This window comes from Carcharhinus amblyrhynchos, chromosome 12 (assembly GCF_965287045.1).
Source record: "Carcharhinus amblyrhynchos chromosome 12, sCarAmb.v2.hapA, whole genome shotgun sequence".
NCBI lineage: Eukaryota > Metazoa > Chordata > Chondrichthyes > Carcharhiniformes > Carcharhinidae > Carcharhinus > Carcharhinus amblyrhynchos.
Window position 1 is genome coordinate 41,709,045 of NC_137335.1, and position 26,357 is coordinate 41,735,401.

General features: G+C 42.9%; 1 protein-coding gene across 1 annotated transcript in view; it reads left to right on the forward strand.

The window, feature by feature from the left end:
- LOC145350936 (clathrin heavy chain linker domain-containing protein 1-like) overlaps positions 1-26,357 on the forward strand; it is a 66,084-nt gene that overhangs the window by 26,273 nt on the left and 13,454 nt on the right. Inside the window, exons 5-8 of the mRNA XM_080200436.1 lie at positions 6,909-7,024; positions 21,138-21,225; positions 23,179-23,285; positions 25,829-26,003. Coding sequence (XP_080056562.1) covers positions 6,909-7,024; positions 21,138-21,225; positions 23,179-23,285; positions 25,829-26,003 — 486 coding nt within the window. The remainder of the gene's footprint in view (positions 1-6,908; positions 7,025-21,137; positions 21,226-23,178; positions 23,286-25,828; positions 26,004-26,357) is intronic.

Genomic DNA, 26,357 nt, shown 5'->3' on the forward strand with positions numbered 1-26,357 from the left:
CCACCCTTTGAGTGAAGAAGTTCCTCCTCAACTCCGTTCTAAACCGCCCCCCTTTATCTTGAGGCTGTGCCCTCTAGTCCTACTGTCCTTTCTGAGCGGGAAAAGCCTCTCCACCTCTATCCTATCCATCCCATTCAACATCTTATATGTCTCAATGAGATCTCCCCTCATCCTTCTAAACTCTAACGAGTACAAGCCTAGTTTATTCAGCCTCTCCTCATAGTTCAACCCCCTCAACTCCGGAATCAGCCTAGTAAACCTCCTCTGCACTCCCTCCAAGGCCAAAATATCCTTGCGTAAGTGCGGCGACCAAAACTGCACACTGTACTCCAGCTGCGGCCTCACCAATGCCCTAAACAGCTGCAGCAAGACCTCCCTACTTTTATATTCAATCCCCCTCGCTATGAAGGCCAGCATCCCATTTGCCTTCCTGACCACCTGCTGCACCTGCAGGCTGGGTTTTTGCGACTCAAGCACAAGGACCCCGAGGTCCCTCTGCACCGTCACATGCTGCAGTTTTTCGCCACGTAAGTAATAGTTCTTCCTACCATTCTTCCTACCGAAGTGGACAACCTCACATTTGCCAACATTAAATTCCATTTGCCAGTTCCTGGCCCATTCGCCCAGCCTATCTAGATCCTTCTGCAGACTCTCCACACCCTCCACACAATTTGCCGTTCCACCGATCTTGGTGTCATCAGCAAATTTCGACACCATACACTCGGTTCCCTCCTCCAGATCATCTATATAAATGGTAAATAGCTGAGGCCCCAGCACCGACCCCTGGGGCACTCCACTAGTCACCAACCGCCAATCCGAATAGCACCCATTGACCCCCACTCTCTGCCTCCTATTTGACTGCCAATCCTCACGGTGAAGCCTTCCATTGTTTGCTGGAGCAGAGAGAGAGAGCTAAGATTTTACCTGTTAAAAACCTGTTTAAAATAAGTTTAAAGCACTTTACTCTTTGTAGAACTGTTTAAAGCATTTATTTATTGTATTTACTGCTTTAAGAATTCTGAGGGTGTGGTGAAAAGGCATTTGTGGACCAGCCTGCTTTAAATCAGCGCCAGGTTTAAAAGGAGGCCTGGTGTAGACAGCGGGCAGCGTCTGAGCGGGCAGCGGAGTGAGTGGGAAGCAGAGTGAGTTAATAGGGCTTAATATCAAAAAGGGCTGGAAGGAAAAAGGCCAGGTGAGTTTGTTTGAAAAAAACAAGGAAAAAAAAAATTTTTTCAAAACTACTACAGCAAGAAACAAGGAAAAAAATTTTTTCCCCATAAAAAATTACAGTGAATAATGGAGGGGCATGTGATGTGTGGTTTCTGTATGATGTGGGAACTGGCGGACCCCAGGGTCCTTCCCAGTGACCATGTCTGCAGTAAGTGCAGGTTGCTGGAGGAGCTCCAGCTCAAGGTGGATGAGCTGGCCTCTGAGCTACAGACACTGAGGCTCATCAGGGGGAGAGAGGGTGCCCCTAGACTGGCTAAATCTAAGGGTCAGGGACAAAAGGGGGCTGCTGGGAGGAGGAAGGGGGGTGAGGAGCGGAGGCCTCAGCCTCTTAATCTGCATAACAGGTTTGAGGTTCTTGCTTCCAGTCTGGAAGAGGACGAGGCAGGTGAGGTTGGTGAGCAAACTGCACACGGTACAGTGATGCAGCAGGACATAGGCAAAGAGAAGGGGAAAAGGAACGTAGTAGTGATTGGAGATAGTGGGGTGAAGAGTATTGACACTGTCCTTTGTCACAATGACAAAGTGCACAGAAGGGTGTGTTGTCTGCCTGGTGCTCGGGTACAGGATGTCGCAGCTGGGCTGCAGAGGAACCTGGAGTGGGAGGGTGAGAACCCGGTCGTTGTAGTACATGTGGGTGCCGGCGACGTAGGCAAAGTGCGGACTAAGGATCTGGGGAGGGAGTATGAGAAGCTGGGAATGGAATTAAAAAGTAGAACCGACAAGGTGGTCGTCTCTGGGCTACTGCCTGAACTGAGTGCAGACGGGCGTAGGGTTGACAGGATAAAGGAAGTGAATGGGTGGCTCAGGGATTGGTGTGGGAGGAATGGGTTCGAATTTATGGGGCATTGGCACCAGTATTGGGGTAGGTGGGACTTGTTCGGGCGGGATGGGGTTGGTCTGAATCGTGCTGGGACCAGAGTGTTGGCGAATCGAGTAAAGAGGACTGTAGACAGGGCTTTAAACTAATTAGGGGGGGGGAGGGTGCGAGGGTAGGTGACGCTACGAGGTCTAAAGTTAAGGATAGGGTACAGGTAAGGGAAGAGGCCGAGGATGTCACAATTGGTGGCGTTACGGCAAATAGGGTCCAGGTGAAGGCTGGGATGAAAGCGCTTTATCTGAATGCACGAAGCATTCGGAATAAAGTGGATGAGCTGGTGGCGCAGATCGACACAAATGGATACGATCTGGTGGCCATTACAGAGACGTGGCTGCAAGGTGACAGGGACTGGGAGATGAATGTACAGGGCTATCAAGTGTTTAGGAAGGATAGGCAGGAGGAAAGAGGGGGTGGCGTAGCTCTGCTGATTAAGGATAGTATCAAGGTGGTAGCAAGGGATGATATTGGAGCCAAAGAGCAGAACGTGGAATCGTTGTGGGTGGAGATTAGGAACAGCAAAGGGAGGAAGACGCTGGTGGGTGTCGTCTATAGGCCCCCGAATAATGATCTGGAGGTGGGGCGGGCTGTTAACACGCAAATAAGTGCGGCGTGCAGGAATGGGACGGCAGTAGTTATGGGAGATTTCAATCTGCATATTGATTGGTCGACCCATGTTGGACGAGGTGGGCTCGAGGAGGAGTTCTTGGAATGCTGCCGGGATAATTTCCTTGAACAGTGTGTGTTGGAGCCGACGAGGGAGCGAGCTATCTTGGATCTGGTGCTATGTAATGAGGCGGGTAGAATTAGGGACCTTGCGGTGAAGGATCCTCTTGGAGAGAGTGATCATTGTATGGTGGAGTTTCTGGTGCAGATGGAGGAGGAGAAAGTGGGTTCCCGGACACGCGTCCTTTGTTTGAATAGAGGGGAGTATGGTAGGATGAGAGAAGAATTGGCGAATGTGGACTGGGGGAGTGCGTTGGAAGGTAGGTCTGCTGAGGAGCAGTGGAGGATCTTTAAGGAGATCTTTCTTGGTGCTCAGCAGAAATTTATTCCGATGGTTAAAAAGGACAGTAGGAAGAGAGGTAATAAGCCGTGGATAACGAAGGAGGTGAAGGAAAGTGTTAAATTAAAAGCGGAGGAATTTAGAGTAGCTAAGAGCAGTGGGCGAGAAGAGGATTGGGAAAGGTTTAAATGTCAACAAAGATTGACAAAGAAGTTGATAAAGGAGGGTAGGAGAAGCTATGAGGCTGGGCTAGCACTTAATATAAAAAAGGATAGCAAGAGTTTTTATAAATATATAAAAAGGAAGAGGCTGGCTAGGGTGAACGTTGGTCCTTTAGAGGATGAGAAAGGGGAGCTAGTGGTAGGGGATGGGGATATGGCTAAGGTCTTGAACAACTTTTTTGTTTCTGTCTTCACGGAGGAGGACGTGAATAATTTGCCGGGTGTTAGCGATGGAAAGGTGGTAGGAATGGAGGGTCTTAATGACATTACTGTTACTAGAGAGGTGGTGCTCGACAGACTGGAGGGGCTGATTGTGGACAAGTCCCCAGGACCGGATGGAATGCATCCGAGGGTTCTGAAAGAAATGGCAGAGGTTATAGTGGATGCCTTGGTGGTTATTTTCCAGACGTCGCTGGATTCCGGGGAAGTGCCGGAAGATTGGAAAACGGCTAATGTTACGCCGTTGTTTAAGAAGGGTGCCAGGCAAAAGGCGGGGAATTATAGGCCGGTTAGTTTAATGTCTGTGGTAGGTAAAATGTTAGAATCCGTCATTAAGGAGGAAATTGCGAGGCATCTTGAAGGGAATTGCTTGATAGGGCGGACGCAACACGGTTTCATTAAAGGGAAGTCGTGTCTGACAAATTTACTGGAGTTCTATGAGGATGTGTCTAGGGCAGTGGATAGAGGAGAGCCGGTGGATGTGGTCTTTCTGGATTTTCAGAAGGCGTTTGACAAGGTACCTCACAAGAGGTTATTGCAGAAGGTCAGGGGACATGGAGTTGGGGGTAGGGTGTTAGCGTGGATAGAGGATTGGTTGTCAAATAGGAGGCAGAGAGTGGGGGTCAATGGGTGCTATTCGGATTGGCGGTTGGTGACTAGTGGGGTGCCCCAGGGGTCGGTGCTGGGGCCTCAGCTATTTACCATTTATATAGATGATCTGGAGGAGGGAACCGAGTGCAGGGTGTCGAAATTTGCTGATGACACCAAGATTGGGGGAAAGGCAAATTGTGCGGAGGGTGTGGAGAGTCTGCAGAAGGATCTAGATAGGCTGGGCGAATGGGCCAGGAAATGGCAAATGGAATTTAATGTTGGCAAGTGTGAGGTGGTCCACTTTGGTAGGAAGAATGGTAGGAAGGACTATTACTTACGTGGCGAAAAACTGCAGCAGGCGACGGTGCAGAGGGACCTCGGGGTCCTTGTGCATGAGTCGCAAAAACCCAGCTTGCAGGTGCAGCAGGTGGTCAGGAAGGCGAATGGGATGCTGGCCTTCATAGCGAGGGGGATTGAATATAAAAGTAGGGAGGTCTTGCTGCAGTTGTATAGGGCATTGGTGAGGCTGCAGCTGGAGTACTGTGTGCAGTTTTGGGCGCCGCACCTGCGCAAGGATATTTTGGCCCTGGAGGGAGTGCAGAGGAGGTTTACTAGGCTGATACCGGAGTTGAGGGGATTGAGCTATGAGGAGAGGCTGAATAAACTAGGCTTGTACTCGTTAGAGTTTAGAAGAATGAGGGGAGATCTCATTGAGACGTATAAGATGATGAATGGGATGGATAGGATAGAGGTGGAGAGACTCTTCCCGCTCAAAAAAGACAGTAGGACTAGGGGGCACAGCCTCAAGATAAAGGGGAGGCGGTTTGGAACGGAGTTGAGGAGGAACTTCTTCACTCAAAGGGTGGTGAATCTCTGGAATTCTCTGCCCGTTGAAGTGGTGGAGGCTGCCTCGCTAAATATTTTTAAGAAGCGGGTTGATGGGTTCTTGATAAGAGAGGGGATTAAGGGTTATGGGGAGAGGGCGGGAAAGTGGAACTGAGCCACAACAGATCAGCCATGATCTTATTGAATGGCGGGGCAGGCTCGAAGGGCTAGATGGCCTACTCCTGCTCCTGTTTCTTATGTTCTTATGTTCTCTATCCACGCTAACACCCTACCCCCAATTCCATGCCCCTGACCTTCTGTAATAACCTCTTGTGAGGCACCTTGTCAAACACCTTCTGAAAATCAAGAAAGACCACATCCACCGGCTCTCCTCTATCCACCGCCCTAGACACATCCTCATAGAACTCCAATAAATTTGTCAGACACAACTTCCCCTTAACGAAACCGTGCTGCGTCTGCTCTACCAAACAATTCTCCTCAAGATGCCTCGCTATTTTCTCCTTGATCACGGATTCTAACATTTTTCCTACAACAGACGTTAAACTAACCGGCCTATAATTCGGCCAAAGTGACTGTCTTTGGTGGGTTTTGCAGAGAACTGGCTCCATTCCAATGAATTGGAGCGTAGAACATAAAGTAATGCAGTTTGGTGTCGCCAATTTTGGCTATATTCTCAAGTCACCTCTTGTCTGTGTTTTAAAAACTCTGGGCTGGGATTTTTCCAGCTCACTGTGCTGCTCAAATAGCGCAACAGCCTGGGAGTCAACAGTGGGGGGCCTTTAACGGGCCAGTTGTGAGTATCTGAGGCCTTTTTTTTAAAGGGTAATCATCTCCACGTCTGAAATTGGACGTGGAGCTGAGCTGATTAGCCTATTAAAATTTGTATTTCAAAATTATTAGCTGTCTCTGGGCCCGCTTGTGTCTCCCCCCACCACTGGGAGAAGTTCCAGTAGGGTTTACAACTGCTGCCCACTCATGGGCACAATCATCCTCTCCCTGTTGGTAGGGACAGAGGCCATTGAGGCCCCCCCGGAGCTCGGGGACAAGGGAGGGTGTCCCTTGGCACTGGGCATTGTCATGGGGCGGGACCAAAGGGAGCAGGGTATACTGGAGGGGTGAGGCCTATTGGGGGTCGATAACTGGTGGGGAGACACCCACTACCGCTCTGCAATAGGATCAGTGGGAAAAGGAAGGATGGGGACTGGTCATAGGACAGGAAGAGGCCGGGATGGCCATTGTGGTGTGGGTCTAGGTGGGCCATATAGGGGTTAGATGGCGGGGGGAGGAGGAGGAGATCGGGGCTGACCGGAAAGTCCGGTAAGCGAGTGATTAGGAGGTGGGGGGGCAGTGGTGGTTTGTGGTTTGGGAATAAGCAGGATGCCAGCGATCGGAGACCGGTGATGGGGGGTGTTGAGTCTGCATGCGCCGATCTCCCCACTGACAGATCGGCGTGTGCACAGTGGCCCACTTAGCACTAACTGCCTCCCCCACCGCCCCCCCTAACCTCCACCCCCACTTTCCAGCATGAATCTCTTTAAGGCATTCTGTGATGCACAGAGCGTTGGAGATTCATTCTGGTAAGTATGCCCAAAAACAGGTGGGAAATTCTCTCGACCTCCTGTCTGTTGGGGCACTTAAGTTTTTGTTTGGGAAAATACCAGCCTTGTTTTCTAAAAGTTAATTTCAGGTTTTTACCTAGTGAATTGAAAATCATTATTTGACATAAAGCAGATCTTCATGCCAGTGTGTACAATATATAATTTATTTGATCAGAGCATATTTTCAAAACTGACATTTTGGCATGAAAATTTGTATTTTTAAAATGTTTATTTACATTGAATGCAAATCTGACTGCCACTATATTTACTTAATGTGCATTGGTGAAAGTTTTGGCAAACATTATCTCTGCACACACTTTCAGATACAAAAGACTAAAGCTAGTAGCAGATGCAGTTGCTGCTTGGGGACATTCAGAAAAAACGGTTTCGCTCACTAAATTCATTTTGCCAAGCCTGACAGAAGCAAATTCTCTCGAAGGTACAGCTTTTCTTCTCTTACCTTATGTTGTAGTTTAATTTCAATCTGAAGTTAGATTTGAAAAATTGTTACATAGGTACTATTCAATAAATGTACAGAGATAAAATTCTGTTTTGGGCGCAATCACTGTGCAGAGTTTGCACGTTCTCCCCATGATGGGTTTCCTCTGGGTGCTTCAGTTTCCTCCGTCAGTCCGAAAGATGTGCTGGTTAGGTGCATTGACCTTGGAAAATTCGCCCTCAATGTACCTAAACAGGTGCTGGAGTGTAGCGACTAGGGAATTTTCACAGTAACTTCATTGCAGTGTTAATGTAAGCCTACTTGTGAAACTAATAAGTAAACTTTAACTCAGGAAATTGGGTAGAAATTACAACCAACATTGTGCTGGTTAGGTTACCTTTCAAGGTTAGAATTCTAAATGCCAAGTTGGGGTAGGTTCAGGTTCAGGCCTCGCTGGGAGTTAAATGGCTGGTCAGAAACCCAAAATGATCCCACCCACTTCTGGATTTTACTGGAGCACTTTCCCAAAGCATACTGGAAGTTTCATTGTTGAGTCTGATTTAAATATGCAATCAAGCAATTAATTATGGCTTTAATTCAGAATCCTGACTTTATTGCCACTGCACAGGTTTCCAGAACTATGTGGAACTCAATGGGTAAGAACACTTTGGCAAGTCATTTATTAATGAAATTGACAGACCTGAAACAGTATTGCCACTGGCTTGTTTATGTGAAAAGCTTGTATTCATAACATTTGTTCTGAGAGCCTGATTCACAGGTGATTTCCAACTTTTTGGAAGTCATTTCATGCACCTTAAACTTTACTCACTTTGATCTGATCTTCCCTCCTGTCAGCCTTTGCTGCAGCATGAGAACAACTCATGCAGTTATAGCATGGACCTCTGATGGGGAACAAAGGAGCAGTTGTACCATTAGGCGCAACAGTAATACCAACAGCAACTACCTTCTCTACAGCCACACACTGCCTCTCAGGACAGAAGGGCTAGACACCCAGCTTCAGCGCAAAGGAAACAATGCCCCCAGCACAGGAAATACAAGAGAGGTCATTTTTTTTTGAAGAGCTCACCTTGATATTTTCTTGAAGGTTACTTTTTGGTTTTCTGGACAACATTTTAGTTTTCATTTTCACTAACTCTTGTATAAGGTGATGCCATCATAACCTTCTGTAATTATGTTCATTTTTTAGGATTTCCTGGCAGAGTGGGAAGAGAGCATACTTATGAATTGTCTCAGGCTACCTATATGTTACTACAGATTTTAGGATAACATAGGATATTTTGAAGCATATAGAAGTAGAGGAATTCATCAATATGCTCATAAATCATCAGCCTTCCATTAAACTTAAAGCCACAATACACAAGGAAAACTTTGGGTTGTAAATTCTAACTTTCAAGGCAGTGTAACTAGGGAGTACCCTAAAGATGTGCTGGGGAATCTTCCCAAATGTTTCTGGGTAAAGATTGCACAGCAATTGCCACCTATGTACCCTCTCCCCATGGAACACCCACCCCGTGGGACTGCCCCCAACCAGCCCTCACCTTGACACACCTGCCCTACCCCTGCCCCATGACTGTCCAAAGAATGCAGCAACTCTTTTACTCTTTCGAAAGCTTTCACCCAAGACCAATGCTGGTGTTTCTTTAGCAGAATATGCAAGGGAGCCAATTATATTGGCAAATTTGATTAAGAAAATACCCATAGTAACTTACTATTCCCAAAAAGGATTTCAACTTGGACGTGCTTTTGGGAGCCAGTGCTTTTATGGTCTTGACCTCGTTTCTATGGGGTGTAATCCTTATGTCTCTACACAGTTATCCAGGGTAGGTTACCTCAGGTGGCTAGAAAAGTACATTTTTCCTTCTTGAGGCTAATTCCAGCCTCTTCTAATTTTGTTGGATGCTCGTGTTTTGTTGATCCAATAATGAGTCTGCTGCCATCGCAGCCCCAGCAGCAGACTCTCCATTTTCCTTTGGAAAATTGCACATGCTGAAGACATGCCAAAAGGCAGCCGCATGTATTGGAACAACCCTTTGCGTGTATTTATCATGACATACCTCAGGAAGTGACGTCTAATTTGAGTTTCTGATATACGTGACTCATATCCAGCTTTGTATAAGATTGACCTCTAGCGAGCTTTGCAAACAAGTTTTCAATCTTCAGGATTGGATATTTATCCAACTTGGCAGTCCGATTTAACTGTAAACTTGCAATCACCACAAATGCTGATGGTCTTGTCATGTTTCAATACAGGAGCTATGGATGCTGTTCATTCCAACTGACTGGATAATGCCTGGCTGTTCCAATCACTTTAATTCAGTATCTTCTTTCTTTCAAAGCATATAGTACTGGCTTTCCCCTAAAGAATTGAGATGTTGCCTCCGAGTCCACATTGATTTTATTTTTATTTTGTGTAATTCATCCTTCAAGATGCTTTCGTGTTTCTTTATCAGTGTTGATCGTCCAGAAGGAACTGTTCACTGTTGGCAATAAACTAAAACAAAAAACTTACTTCAACTAGTAAATCAAAGTAAAATGTTTAATAAAGAAACTTCACTACTTCAACACTTGAAGCCTCACGTTAAACCATTCCAAGTTCCCGCCAATTCCCAACAGTTCTTTTTATATTGAGTCAGCTGACCACCATATCATTTTGTCATTGGTTACATAGTTTACTCAGTCAGCTGACCCTTACAGCATGTTACCATTGATCACATTACAACAAATCCAATGTTATCATTAGTTACATTCTAACAGATCCCTTTTCCAAAATAATTTAAGACAACTGTCCTCCAGTATTCTTAACAATTTTTCAGTGCCTGCACCGCTTTTAGTAAAACAGTTGGATAAATATAGATTTGCACCAACCCAGTTGAGTTTGGAAACTTCCATGTTTTCCAGCATTTGTTTAATGCAGGTCAAATCAATTCTCAGCCACTTTTCTGTTACATTTTTTGTTGAGTGAACATTGTCCACATAACACTCAACGGGTACTTTCTTTCCTGACATTTCCAAACTCAATTGGGTTCTGTAAATCCAATGTTGCCATAAAAAAGCTCTGTTAATGTGTCAGACAAGTATGTCCCCATATCCAATGCCTCCACTAACCCTAGGGTGTCAGCCGCCAATGTACTTTTGACTACTCTTTTTATTTCCTTTGCTTCCCAGACCAAGGGGCAACATTTTCCTTCCTTACCTACCGAGAATATTATGAATCCAGCGCCGCTCAAATGTCCATCTGGCTGACTGGCATGTGAAGCATGTTTAAATACAACTAACTTCATGGGTGGAATTTTATGAGATTCATTCTAAGTGTCCAGCTAGTGTGAAAATGGGTTCCTGATCTGTTTTTTTGGGCGTGTTTTCACATCCAATCTTATTCACTTTGCCTCTGAAAAGATGGGCTAGTTAGTTTCTAACCAGAGAGGCTATGGGCTGGATTTAATTCACCAGCCTTCCTGTTGAGGGAGGTATTGCGCTTGTGCAGACCTCTGATGCTGCATGTGCATATTAGCAATAGCAGGGGTCTGACAGACAGAGAGCGAGTGTCAGGCCCCTGCTACTGCAGGCAGTCTCAACCAGCATCTCCCCCTGCCACCAATCGTGGGGGCCCACGGCCGAGATACAGCTCCCATCTTCCAGACCAATAGTGGCCCCTGTGATCTGCCTGTGATCGGTGTGTTTCCTCCCACACCGTTCACAGGCAGAGTGTTAGCGGGCCCCCTCTCAATGGGCTGCACCAACTTAGTGACCCTCTTAGTCTCTCCGTCTCATTTACTCCCTCTGTCTTCCCAACCTTCGCTGAGCGAGCCCCACAGTCTCTCTTTTCCTTGGTGATGCCTACAGTCTGTCTCTTCCTTGCTTGGTGATTGCTAAAGTTTTTCAGTCCCTCGCTAACCCCCACAGCTTCTCCCTTCCTTGTTGACCCCTGCTGCATTCTTTCTCACTGAATTCCACAGTCTCTCACTGCTACTAGAATTTGGACATGATTAGTTTTTGGAATTGTTGTTATCTGTAGTTTATTTGAATAAATCTGTAGTTTAGTTAAATAAACTTTAGATCCCAGATTCACAACATGTATCACTTTAGGGTCCCATTGAGCTCAGACTACAAGGTACAATCAAACGAGAGAGAGAGAGAGAGAGACAATTATACATGGTGAACTGGGATAGAATCCATTCAATAAAGATGTTAAATATACTAACAAAAGATAGCGAAGACAGCAAGAATATTCCTATCCACTTCTGAGTCCGGATTCCCTCAAGCGTTGACAGCATGGGCAAAGTTTTGTCTTTGTCCTAATTTGATATTGAGCAGTGCCTCAAGAGCTGTCACCAGAGGAACGATACTGAAGCAATGCCACCAATGTTTTAGAGCACTCGACATTTATCTTAATTTTAAGGGTGGTTGTGCCATATTAGGGCATAATACAATTTAACCTTTTTCCATTGGCTAAAGGTGAGACCACTTATTATATCCTCCATTTCGAGGCTCAAGTCAGATAAATTGCATGACTAGAGACAACTGTTTATTTGGGATGACATCTCATAAGCTATGTGACATCTTTTTATCAGTACGGAGGTCTCTCAAATTGGTTTTGCATGAACAATTGTAAGCTTAAAAAGGGTAGTTTGATCAATTTAGATTTGATTTAATTCAGCTGTGCACATTTTAATTACTGGATCTCAAGTTAAACTTTAACCTGCTTTAAATTGACAGATGGTATCTTCAGACAAAAAATCAGATATTGAATTAGCAAATAATACCAAAGTTTATTGATAAAGGACAAAATAAAACAACAATTCACTTATCAGTTAACTAAAGGAGCTAAAGAACAAAAAGGTGTACTTATCAATCGTACACTGCAGACTTCACCAGAAGAAGTAGAAAATGATCTGAACCCTTCTTGCTGACAGGAATTCTGCCTCTAAACCAGAAGGAAACGGTACCACCTGAACACCATGCCAGTAGGAATTCGGCCTCTGCCCTTGGGCATTAGCTGTTCTCAGGCTGACAGGAATTCTTCCTTTGTTCTTGAGAATACACAATGTAACAGTTTTCCTTTCACTTGGTGTACACAAACAATATGGTTCCCAAAACCTTATTTTATATTTGATTGTGGCATCACTCCACTATAATTCAAAGATGTTAACAGCCAATTGGTTAATAAAGTTGTAAAAGTTAATTTAGTTGGATTTATCTAATTGCACACATTGTTGTAAACATGGGCAATGGATCATTTATCTTAAAATGTATAGGTTGCTTATTCATTAGTTTCAGCGTTAGAATAGTCAAGGACTGTGTGGTCTGATTGGGTTATTGACAAAATAATACAATTGCTTCCCTCAAATACTCAAAGCATGTTTGAAAAGTGGATAAGAATGTTAGGAGATAAACAAAAATAGATATAATCTGACTTTCATTAACCATCTGATGAATTACTTATTCTTCAATTACAGAATAATTGGCATATTCCTAATAAGCATTTGTTGCTATTTTACAATACCAGTGGTTGGTATACTAAAACATTGTCTAGTTTGGCAGTAGGTGTTCAAATCATAAAATGGCTTCAAGGTATTAATACAAAATGATCTGGTTAGCCTCTTGCAGAATATGTGTGTTGTTAAAAATCTCTAAAAGAGGTCAAAGTAACCAGCAACCTAAATCCTACTAACATGGAATCTAAAACCCAGGTTTTCTTACACTAATAATCCATCCTGATGCTTATTAGTGCCAATTGTAAATGGGTGCCTCCCTTGGTGAGACAGGAAAGGTGAGCAATGAAGGTATCTTCTCAGATTCTTGCCACTATATTCTATTGATATAATGAATCAACCAATGCATTAGAATTGCTACCCCAATTAAAATATATACATTGCACTAGCTCTTATCAATGTGGGGAGGGGGGTATTCTTTCTGCAGATAATCAATTCACATCTCATGTCTGTGAAGACCTTGCTCTCAGTGTGCTTTTAAAACAAAAGGGATGCTAAAGGAATTCAGACACTTTGGCATCAAATTCTTATCAATAAGTTAATTTCTCACAATACTGACAAGTCTCAAGCTGTTTTATACTGTGTCACAGTCGCAAATTCTGTTGACAGTTTTTAACTGTTTGATTAAGTCCACTCAGCATGCAGGAACTCTAGCTAGTCTATCTGAAATGTGTTCAATATAATATCTCAAAATGACAATTCTAAATAATATATAATCCCAAAACCGGTACATTATATAAATGTTACACCACAGCTGTCGCTCCAACGTTCAGGCTGAATTTCACCTTGTTCCTTCAGTCACGGGCTATTTCTGTCCTGCTTTGTTGCTGATAGGCTCACTTCTGAGAGGTGGTTGGAGTCTTATCAGCAACGTATGTGGGAGAAAAGCAGTCAGTGATTGGAGAAGCAGCTCCTCACAGGTTTTGTCAATTAGACTCGCAGGGATGAATTTTCTCTCATTTGTTGCCCCCATGATTGACTTTTCATGTGCTTTTTGGGAATATTTAAGGATGAATAGGTTCGCTGTTACTGTGTATTTTGAACCCTGGTAAACAGACAAAGATCAGTCTCCTTGACATAATGGAACGACAGTTACTTGGGAAACTCAACTTCCCAAAACAAGACCTCCTTCCATTTGGCACATTGTCAATGACTGTCAAGATTAGCACAACCCTGAATTTATTTGCCTCCAGCTATGTGGATCTGCTGGTGACAGCTGCAAGATTTACAATAAGCTACCCTAAGTGTATCCAATTCACAGATAACTGATGTTAATTGTGTAAATTGAAGTTAAGTACAGACAGGATACTGATTGGAGAATTGTTTGAGCACATACAAAGAAACATAACTGGACCTGGTCATCTGCTATGCCTGGAGACCACCAGCTTGTCCCGTTCTTTCCAGAGAGAGTGTTAACTCCATTCATTTATGGTGCATACCCAGTTTTCTTTTTCTGTGTGGTCCACCGTGATCTTTGTGGGAGTTCAAGGCGTCTTTCCCTATTGTTTGGATGTTCCTCATCATTGGACTCGCCTTGCAGCTTGACTTTAATTGCAAAACTGTGTAATTAGTGTGTCTCTTGTCTCATTAAGGTATGCTTTGATGAGTTGATGGTTGCTAGTTCCTTGCTCCAGCATCATCCTGAAGTTTTGCACATTGGCTGGGGGTTATAGTGTCTGTGCCATGGTATTGACAGGTAATATGACAGCAACCTTTGAAGCCTGTGGTTGGCAGACATTTGTCTGTTGTTGGAAATTTTCCTGTGTGACTTTCACTCAAGTTACAGTGGTAAATATCTGGAGTTTTGGCTGGTCTAACCAAATATATCTTCTGCTTTCAGAAGAAAATTAGACAAATGGACTCTATGAAGATAGTTCGGAACTGAAGTCCAAAATGAGGTTCTCTTTACAGGTGGGCCTCTCAAGAACATGCAGTTCCATATAGTTGGTGACAGAAGATGTCTTGACATCTTCTGCCATTTTAAGATGGTTAAGGTCAACACAGGTATCTCTACTCAAATGGGAAAAAGATTGGTTTCAAATAACTTCCATGACTTTGAATCACCTAAGGATTGGTGACAACCAGATATTCAATGACTGCAAGTTGGATTCCTCAAATTCTGTAAAGGGGCATGTATATTGTTTGTAGCTGGAGGTCTCTCAAGCGTAGTTTCATATCTAAGAAGACCATAACATTGGCTCCCATGTCCAATTTGACATTGGTGTGGTGACTGCTTACTGAGATGTCTACAGTTCATGAAGAGAATCCAGGATCTATGACTTCACCCAAGAAGTACAGCTGAGTCTCTTTCTGGTGTGATACCACAATCTCATGGATTGTCCTGCGATCCTCCACTTGTCTGGGTGTCTTAGTTTTGAATAGCTTTCTGCAGTGTCACATGTGCTTGCAGTTGAAACACTGCACTGAGATTGTTGGGTTTGGCTCTACAGCACTGGCATGGTCACCCACCCGTTTGTGGCCTCTTTTGATATTGCCTTCCCCTGTCTGGAATTTCTCTGCCCTTTGTCGTTTCACTTGCTGGACAGTTGGGGTTGCTCTTTACGATGGCTTGCACTTGCCATGTAAAATTAATTGGTGGATTTCGGACAATCTCGTTATTTGCAGGACCTTTTCTAAAGTCAGGTCTTCCTTGGACCTTCTTTGGTGGTGAGGACCGGCACCAGCGAGGTCACAAAGGCAAGTGAGCCCAGACAATTCTGTCCCGGGCTCACTAATAATATGTCTGAAAGAGCATTATTGTTATTCCAACAATAATTTTCTCCCTTATGAATTCTGATTTGAGGTCACTGTAGTCACAGCCTTCAGAAATCTGTATAATTTGTTCATAAAAGAGTCGACCAGTTTTCCAAGCTGTTTGACATGTTTCTTGAATCAAAATGATGGACAGTTCATGCTCTGAATATTGAATCCAAAAAGCTTAAAATGCCTAATCAGAAAATGTGGTGCATTTTCTCCAGCTTGTGCTTAGCTTCACTGGAACATTGCAGTAAGCCAAGGACAAATATGTGAGCGTGGGAGCAAGATGGCAAATTAAAATGGCAAGTGACAGGAAGGGTGAGGTCATGCTTGCAGATGGAGCAAAGGTGTTCTGCAAAGTTGTCAACCAATCTGCATTTAGTCTCCCTAGTGGAGGAGACTGCATTATGAGCAGTGCATACAGTAAACTAAATTGACAAAAAGTGCAAGTAAATTGGTACTCCTCATGGAAGGAGTGTTTGTGGCTAGGGATAGAGAAGAGGAAAGAGGTAAAGTGGTAAGTGTTACACCTCTTGTGACTGTAGGAAAGATGGTGTGGGAAGGGGATGAGGTATTTATATTCTTAAAGGAGTGGATCAGGGTGTCATGGAGAGAATTATCCTTTTGGAAATCTGATGGGGGAGGTGAGGGGAAGGCGTGATGAGTGGCGGCATCATGTTGGAGTTGACGGAAATGGCAGAGTGTGATCCTTTGAATACAGAGGTTATAGAATCATAGAATCCTACAGTACAGAAGGAGGCCATTCAACCCATCAAGCCTGCACTAATCACAATGCCACCCAGGCCCTACCACCATAACTTCACTTATTGACCCTATAAATCCCCCTGACACCAAGGGGCAATTTAGTGTGGCCAATCAATCTAACCTGCACATCTTTGAAATGTGGGAGGAAACTGGGGCATCTGGAGGAAACCCACACAGGGAGAATGTGCAAACTCCACACAGTCACCCGAGACAGGAATTGAACCTCAGTCCCTGGCACTGTGAGACAGTAGTTGTAACCACTGTGCCACCATGCCGCCCAGATTGGTGGAGTGTAAAGTAAGAACAAGGGGGATCCGATCATGGTCCTTGGGAGGGAGGGATAAAGGGCAGAATTGTGGGAAATAGCTCAGACAACTTGAGGGGAGATCATCACTTTGGAGACATTTGACTTTTCATTTCCTAATTTCTGCTGTGTGCATGTGGAGCATGCACTTTCTAGTTTAAATGACCCCCACCCCCGCCCACTCAGTCAGCCTGGACAGCACCCGCAGCTCCCACAGTCTGGACAGCCCCCAGTCCTGTGGTTCCCTTGCCAAACTGTCCCAATTTTTTTTGCTCGGTAGTTGGTCACCCAGTCCCACCATATCTGCTATTATCCATCATTGACTAATGGTCCCTCTAATTTTTTTTATTGTTTATGGCCTGGCTTTATTATTTTGCTTAGCCTTGCATGTCTAGTACCTTAAGCCACCCGAGAACACACACCATGCAAACTTCTAGCTTACTGTGCAGTTACATGTTTCTGTAATTTGTAGGGAATATTGTCATCAATCCCTCTATCCTAGAACTAGAGGCCAGTTAGTCTAACACCAGTTGTTGCAAAAATGCTGTAATCTATTATTGAAGAAATCCTAACAATGCACTTAAAAAAGCATAGCATGTTTAGAAGAAATCAACATGGTTTTACTAAGGGGGAAAAGCCCTGTTTGACAATTTTTTCAGACATATTTTGAGGATGTAAATAAAGGGGCCTAGTATATGTAGTAACTTGAATTTCCAAAAGGCATTTCATAAGTTGCTGCACAAAAGGTTTAAAGGCAAAATAAGTGCTCCTGGAAATGTGGGTAATATATTAACATGGATAGAGGATTTTAACATATAGAAAACAGAGAGTGGGCATAAACAGGGCTTTTTAAAGTTGGCAAGCAGTGCACCATGAAAAGCTGCAAGGATCAATGCTGGCACCTCAGCTGTTTAGAATCTGTATTAATGATTTAAATGAAAAGCCAGAGTAGTGTATCTAAGTTGCTGATTTAGTAATTCAGCTAGTTTTCCATCAACAACACCCTTCATTGTGCAATAAAGGAAAGGGCTGCACCTGCAATTTACAGTCAGGTAGTCTTCATCTCAGGACCTACCACAACAGTCAGGTACTGGTATCAGCTTTCTTCCAAGGCAACACGCATTTTGCCTATTCCTAAAACTTGACTGTGTCCTTTGACAGTGCTTGCCATAATCTGTCATCTGGCAACTACACCTTTCTGGATTATGTTCTCTAATACTCTTGAGGTTGTCACAGCCTTTCCATGACTGGTTGGTCATGACATTACACCTGATTTACACAAACACTCTCCATTGAGGACTGATGCCGTGAGATCCCTCCCCTAACTGGAGGACATTTCTGCCTGATGCTCCTTGTGGTTCCTGAGCCCCTTTTTCTGCATTCTCAAGTGACAAGCCTATTTCAACAGCTTTTTAAAAGCCTAAATTGGGTTCTACTAACAGTTTCTTTTTGGTTGTTACGTCATTTATGCCACATACAAATCTGTCTCAATCTCTCATTAAGAGGCAGTCCAAATTTGCAATATTTAGCTAATTTCTGCAACCAGCCAAGAACTTAGATTCCCCAGGAGTTATCCCAGCCTTATTGAAGCAATATCATGGAGAATTAATGGGTCGAACTGTATTCTTAGCAGGTTTATCAATTCATTAAAAGTTTTTGAGTTGGGGGCATCTGGATAGATCAGAATTCTTACCACACTGAAAGTCGGGGGCCCTCATGCTGGCAACAATTTTACATTTTGTTTACCGTCTCCTTCAAGCATGGAAGAAGTAACCCACATGTTTGGTGAATTGGACTCAGTCTTCCCCACTTGTGGCACAGGGCTTGAGTTTCCCAAAATGATGCATAATGGCCTTTTTTCACTGGAGAAGATTCTTGACTTACCATAGTAGTTTGCAGAGAAAGATGGAGAAAAAATATCTCCCCGTTGTCAATGTAGTAATTCAGCCAAACAACAGTCACCATGGGTGTTCAATCCCTCTATATCTCCATTGCCCATCAGGATGGCCTGAGAGCTCTACGTATCTTCCTCGAAAAGAAACCTGAACAATCTCCGTCTACTGCCACTCTCCTCTATTGGGCTGAACGTTTTCTCTCACTCAATAATTTCACCTTTAACTCATCTTACTTCCTCCAAATAAGAGGTGTGGCTATGGGTACCCGTATGAGTTCTAGTTGTGTCTGTCTCTTTATGTGGTATTTAGAACATTATACTCTGGCCCCTTCCACAGCTCTTTTATTGGTACATCGATGGCTATTTTGTTTCCCCTTTGTCCTCTCATTTGGACTAGAAATATTTATCCATTTTGCCTCCCATTTCACCCTTCCATCACCTTCACATGGTCTACCTCTGACACTTCCCTTCCCTTCCTTGACCTCTCTGTCTCAATTTTTGGTGATAGATTGTCCACTAGCATCCAACCACAAGCTCACCGATTCCCACAGCTTCCTCAACTGTAGTTCTTTCCATCCAAATCTTGTAAGGACTCCATCCCATTCTCTTCGTTCCTTCACCTCCCTTGCATCTGTTCTTATATGTCTTCCTTAATCGGGTTTCCCATCTACTCTGGAACAGAGCTCTTAACTGTGTCCAACCCATCTCCAGCGCCACTGCTCTCATGCCCCTTTTCCTCTCCCCCATAACCAGGATAGGGTCCCCCTGTCCCCACTTTTCACCCCACCAGTCTCCAAATTCAAAGGATCATCCTCCACTATTTCTGTCAACTCCAGCATAATGCCATCACTAAACTTAGCTTCCCTTCACACCCCCCGTCAGCATTCCACAGGAACCTTCCCTCCAAGATACCCTATTCCGCTCCTCAATCACACCTCACTGCTTTCCCGCGGCATTATCGCAGAAGGTGCAATGCCTGCCCTTTACCTCCTCCCTGCTCACCATGCAAGAGCCAAAACACTCTTTTTAGGTGAAGCAGTGCTTCATGTGCACCTCCTTTGATTTGGTTTATCGCAATCACTGCTGCCAGTTGTCGTAGTTCCCCAGGATGACAACTGATTTTAGCCGATTGGAACAGAGAGTCTGAGTCTTAATCCTCCAAGCAGTAGACTTTATTTTCCAGCACAAGACGATAAAGCCGGGATGTCCGGAACAATCTGATGAACTGTTTGCTTACAGTCTTTTTATGCTCACTACAACTCCATACCCTGAGATCCTTATCTTACTCTCAAGGTTGATCTTTTTAGTCACCCAGACAGTTCTGCTTGTACAACAATCATGGCTTAGCTGGCTTAGACCGAATAGTGAAGAGAACATATTTACTTCACTCTTTCCTTTCAGCCATAATCACATTGAGTTGAGTAACTGAACAACAATCATTGTATAGCTAATTACATTAGGTAACATACATTGATTTGATTGATCATGCTGGTCTGATTACTATACTAATTACATTAGGTAGCATACATTGATTTGATTAATCATGCTGGTCTCATCACATCTCATCGTACACATTTTAACCCCATCTCATCGTACACATTTTAATTACAAGTTTCAGAGCAAATTCTCTCACACAATGCGGCCCACTCAATATCAGTGAGACCAAACGCAGACTGGATGACTGCTTTGCAGAACAGCTTTGGTCCATCTGCAAGCATGACCTTGATCTTCCTATCGCTTGTCATTTTAACAGATCATCTTGCTCTCATGTCCACATGTCAGTCCTTGGCCTGTTGCAATGTTCCAGTAAAGTCCAACACAAACTGGAGGAACAGCACCCATCTTCCGATTAGAGACTTTACAGCCTTCTGGACTTAAAATTGAGTTCACCAACTTCAGACTTTCTCCTCCACCTTCAGCCCATTCCCATCAATTTATTTTATTTCATTTTAGCTTTCTTTAATTTTAATTTCTTCCATTGTTTCATTTTTCAACTAGTTTAAAAATCTCATTTCCATCTTTTTTTCCCCATCACAATCTCCTGACCCCCATCCCATTCAGACCATCTATCACATGCCTCTGGTTGTATTTTAAGACTCTGCTTACCTTTGTTCTTCCATTTAGACATTCTGATCTCTTAATGGCCACAATCAGCACCCTTCTTAGTCATGATCACCACTATTACATTTACCTTTGTCTTTTTGTCTATGACATTTTTGTCAATCTCTCCCGTCTCCACCAACTGCTGGCTCGTTACCCAGCTCCCACTGGAGCCATTCAGTTCCCACTCTGCGATTTGAAATATTTAAAGTTTCTTAGCTAGGAAAAAGTATGCGATTGTTAATTATTGAAAACATTACATAGCCTGCTTTATGTTTCAGTGCATGGCAAACTGACATTATTGCAGCCTTAATTGGCAGCCTGGAAAGAGCCTGAGGGAAAAAAATAAGGCTGCTGTGACTTTCATGCTGTGACCTGTCTTAGAGTTTGGCTAGTGGTTCTCTTGGAGAATATTGCACAACTCTGTAGCCACTTCCCTGATGAATCAGACCACCTAAAGCTAATACTCAGAAAGTTTGGTTGTCAGAATTGAGATGAATGCAAGTAATTTTTCTGTGATTTTCCTACTTAACTGTAAGGAAACACAGAATGTGCTCAGCATCTTCTCTGATTTACTAGACAGGATTAAAATCCTTCATCTCAGGATCCGAAAGTGAGAACTTAATGGTGCATTTGATGAAACATCAAACTTAACGGATGCAATGCAGCCAATTTGTCTTAACAATTGAAAACTTTAGTACTTCAATAATAATAATAAATAAATGTTTCTGATGGATTGTTGTGTTCCATAATAAAATAATGCATTTTGCTCTGACACAGAGGTTGATAGTCTTTGGCCTGAAGTATTTGATGATAATGATCCTGGCAAGATTAATGAATCGGCGTACTTGCTGGAGTATGTTGAGAGGTGAGCTCAATGGACAAACTGGGTATGTGAATATTTTCAAATTTAAAAGATTAATCCATTAATTTTAATCAATCACAGTGGAGGTCTTGTGGTGCAATGGTGGTGTCTGTTTCTCTGAGCAAGAAGTTTTGAGGTCAAGTTCCAAGCCAGCCTTGTTAGATACGGAATGAGCATTCATGATAGAAACTAGAAGCAGGAGAAGCTATTTGTACTTTGAGTCTGCTCCGCTATTCATTATGATCATGGCTGATCATCAAATTTAATATCTTGATCCCCCTTTCCCCATATCCCTTGATTCCTTTAGTCCCTAAAGAGCTATATCTAATTTCTTCTTGAAATCATACAACATTTTGGCCTCAACTACTTCCTGTGGTAGTGAATTCCACACATTCACCACTCTCTGGGTGAAGAAATTTCTCCTCACCTCAATTCTAAAAGATTTCCCCTAATCCTCAAACTATGATCTCTGGTCTGGACACCTCCACCATCTAGAACATTCTTTCTGAATCTGCCCTGTCTAACCCTGTTAGAATTTTATAAATTTCTATGAGATCCCCTAACGAATACAATCCTAACCGACTTAGTCTCTCCTCATATAATAGACCTGTCATTCCAGGAATCAGCCTGGTAAACCTTTGTTGTACTCCCTCCACAGCAAGGACATCTTTCCTCAGGTAAGGACTCAAAAACTGCACAATACTCCAGGTGTGGCCTCACTAATGCCCTGTATATTATACATTATATATGTATATATATGATATATAATAATATGTGTGTGTGGTTCAATGGGCTGATTGGCAACCAGGGAATCCTTCTATCACTATTCCCTAAAGGGGCTACGTGTGAAGATATGCTAAAAATAACAATAAAAAGTCTCACAAGACCAGGTTAAAGCCCAACAGGTTTATTTGGTAGCAGAAGCCACTAATTTTTGGAGTGCTTGCTGTCAGGTGAGTGGGATATTCTTACTGTGTTTACCCCAGTCCAATGCCGGCATCTCCACATCAAAAATAATGATCACAGGGTTGCTTTGTTGTATAAATGTTGTTTACGTACAAGAAAGTATAACAGTTGGATAAAGAGATATGGCAATTATCCATCAACTAAAAGTTCCTCCTCTTGACATTTTTTTTATTTGATTCATTATTGTCACATGTATTGGGATAGAGTGAAAAGTATTGTTTCTTGCGCTCTATGCAGACAAAACATAACGCTCATAGAGTACATGGGGAGAAGGAGAGAGAGTGCATAACATAGTGTTACAGTCATAGCTAGGGTGTAGAGAAAAATTAGCTTAATATATGATAGGTCCATTCAAAAGTCTGGTGGCAGTTGGGAAGAAGCTATTCTTGAGTTGGTTGTATAGTGTTTTTCTTTATGCTGGTTGCTTTTCTGAGACAGTGAGAAGTGTAGATGAAGTCAGTGGATGGGAGGCTGGCTTGTGTGATGGACTGAGCTACATTCAGAGTCCTTTGTAGATACTTAAGGTCTTGATCAGAGCAGGAGTCCATACCAAGTTGTGATATATCCAGAAAGGATGCTTTCTATGGTGCATCTATGAAAGTTGGTAAGTTGTAGTGGACATGCTGACTTTCCTTAGTTTCCTGAGATAGTAAAGGTGTTGGCGGGCTTTCTTAACTATATCATCAATGAGGAGGAACCAGGGCAGGTTGTTGTGATGTGGATACATTCCGCATTTCCACTTCATCACCATTGATGTAGGAAGGTGCACGTTCTCCATGAAGCCAATTACTATCTCCTTCATTTTATTGACATTGAGGGAGAAATTATTGTTGTTATATCTTTAGGCCCTCTTCCGTCGCTGGTGGGGATTAGGTGAGGCCTAATCCTGCCTGAGAGGCTGGCAGCATAATGCCGAGTGGGCCTCTGCACATGCACCGATCTGTTTTTCGTTTGTTTGTTTCTAAACTAAAAATTCCACTTTTCTTACAGATTTAATAAACTGTTTAATGATAAGCAATATAAGACAGCTGCAATGCATGTAGCAAATTGTCCCCGAGGAATCCTGAATAATTTGGAGGTCATGGAAAGATTTAAAGGTATGTTGTCGATTACTGTGTTTTACGCAATTAGCCATCAAAATAGAAAAAACAAATCCCACATCAGCTGAAATACATTTCCTGCAAGTTTTTAAGAATTAGGAATTAAAGGGATGTATCTCATTTTTAAAAAACAATATTTAAATAGTTCAACAAATGTTAGCATTGTCAAGAAAGGTTGAGTAATGCACTACTTCCAGTGCAATGTTTCCTTAATACACACTTACAGTATTTAGATATGCATTGTGATTTGTAGAACATATCTAAAAATAAAATCAGTGTCACTGAAAATAAGTTAGTAGTTAACATAAATGCAATATTTTCAATGTTAGTTCTTCATATTGTATAAAAATGCCACAGCTTCTTAAAATAGTTGCTTCATTGGCGTACATAACATTCCTCTAAATTGACAAAGAATGTGAATTTATTTAATTACTGTTTAGACTTTAAAACATTCGTTCATTTACAAAAATATAAATTCGTCATTCTTGCACTTCCAGTATTGTGTTTAAGAATTGGTGTTACTCTGTTATCCCTGACCTGTGATCCCATCAAGTGCAGCTCCCTGCTGAGGGCTCAGCACTGGTCAACCTTAAACACAGTAAAGTCCATGGAAACAAGGTTATATTAATTGCTTGACATTGCAATACTATAGAATAGATGTAAAAGAATAATATTTTGTAAAACATCCAGGTCAGAATCACATTCAAGTTACTCTTGAAAGAGTAAAACTTATTTTGTGACCAAAACCACGGGAAAAAATCATCAAATTTCAACACAACAAAGGCACATCCAACCCAGTTGATCCCTCAGAAACCTCCTCTGGGTACCATGCTTTAATTGGGCAGGCTGCCCACATACACCCATTTTTCCTGTGCGACAAACTAAAAGTGGCATGGCAGTGTAAAATTTCTGTCAATTTAACTTTTAATGATCTTAATTGGCCATTTAATTGTTGGGGGTGCGCATCTGATTGGCGCCTGTGCCCAATGACCTCTAAATCATTCACATACGCAATGTCATTGGGAAATGCTCCCAGCACTTCTCATGAGATTTTACATACTTCTGGCTCGGGCATGCCCAGACACATAAAGTTCTGACTGTTATAAAAAAAGTTAAATAACAAAAAACTGCTTGTTTTCACACAGTAGGTACAGACATACAAGAACAGTTAAGTCTTTTGTGTGTACGTTTATTATAATAAAACATTTTCTTATTTGACAAACACTATCTTTTTCTAATTTTTTAATGGAAGAAGTGATGCTATTTCTTTTGCTCACGAATTTGTTTATTATTGGCAGTGTTGCTGGAGAGCTGGATTCTCATATCCGACACACACACATAAATAGACTCATACCCAAAAGAAGCACACACACATTCACTCTTCCCCTCTTTCTCTCACACACTTGTGTTTCCCTCTGTCTCACACACAAATACGCATTCACATACCCACCTCTCTCACTCACTCACACTCCAACCTCCCTCACACACAAACACCTGCCTCTCTCTGTCATTCATACACCCACCTCTTTTTCTTCTCGCTCTCATTCTCATCACATATCCATATTCACACCTCTTCCATCCACACTTCCACCTCTTTTATTCTCTCTCACCCCTCTCTCCTACTCATATTCACACCTATCCCTCCCTCTCTCTTACCCATACTTCCACCTCTGCATCTCTCTCTCCTCCATCAATACTCTACCCCTCCCCCTTGCTACCCACTTAATGGCCCATAGCCCTGGAGTCCTGCTCCGTAGCCCCTGTATCCCCTTGCCACGGCTGCCGGACTCTCACCCCACGACCGCTGGCTCAGGATGCCTGTTCTACAGCCTCAGTCCTGGACTCTTTCCATGGTTACTGGTCTCAGACTCCTGCTCCATTGTTCCCAGCCTTGGATTCCTGCTCCTTGTTCTCCTGGCCTTGGGTTCCCCTCCACCTTATAGCTGAGGCCTACCTTGTTCTGCCATCCAGTCACCTTCAATCTTGCCTTGGCTTTGCCACTGACTGAATTTGCCTCTATTCCTAGCTTGCCCAGTCAAAGGCTGGATTCTCAATGTATTGGCAGCTTATAGGCTGACCAATGCACGTATCTGAAGCCAACAAAGTGAAAGAAGAATTAAATTAGACAATTTGGAAGGACAGCGTTTTTCAGATTTAACATGTGCAGAGCTACCATGGAAATCCTGGATGAGTCCCACGGAACCCCAGTTTCTGTGAAATCCAGTTTGGGAAACATTGCCATTGGCCATCTTTCATTTCTCAGCTGAGGGGGCCTCCACATATTTGCTTATGCACCTCTTAAACCACGAAGAGAGATATACATGAGAGACCTGTCTTACAGTTTTCCTTTCTGAATAAGGAAGGATTTAGCTAGTGCTACAAACTTTAACATATGGATACAGCTAAGACACAGAGCTGATAAGCATTTAGATTTGATGCAAACATCCCTAGCCTAGCTCTGTTTGCATCTGTGGTTTAAAATGTATAACAATTGCACTTTGTTCTTTGACATAACTGTGTAATAATCTTTTCTCCCTCAGCTGTTACCGAATATGAAGGAAATATTTCTCCTCTTCTGCAATTCTTTGAAGCTGTGATGGGCTCCTTTTCTACTATCAAACGTTCACCCAATGCAAAGATGTCACTGGAGGGAATAGAATGTGCACTCGAACATAACCGACTGGATCTGATTATTAATTGGATCAAGCAACAGAAGTAAGATTCTAAATTTGGTTGAATCATATTAGTAAAATACTGTTACTCATTACTGTACAAGGAATGAGAACACTTGTATATAACACAAAAAGGGACCTAGAGCAGATAATTCTATATTTGAAATCCCTGAATGTTACGACTTCCACTAAAAGTCACAGTGGAATAAAGTTTGGAAAGAATGTAGAATTAAAAAACTGCAGGATCCTTTTAGGGAAATTACTAGCCCATTACTAGCCCAAGGGACATAAAATATAGCAATATTAAACAGAGAATATCGTTTCTGTTTTGGCTTTATCAATCATGAAGCTTATATTAATTTCATCTTAAAATGAAAGAGCAGTAAAGGCCAATGTG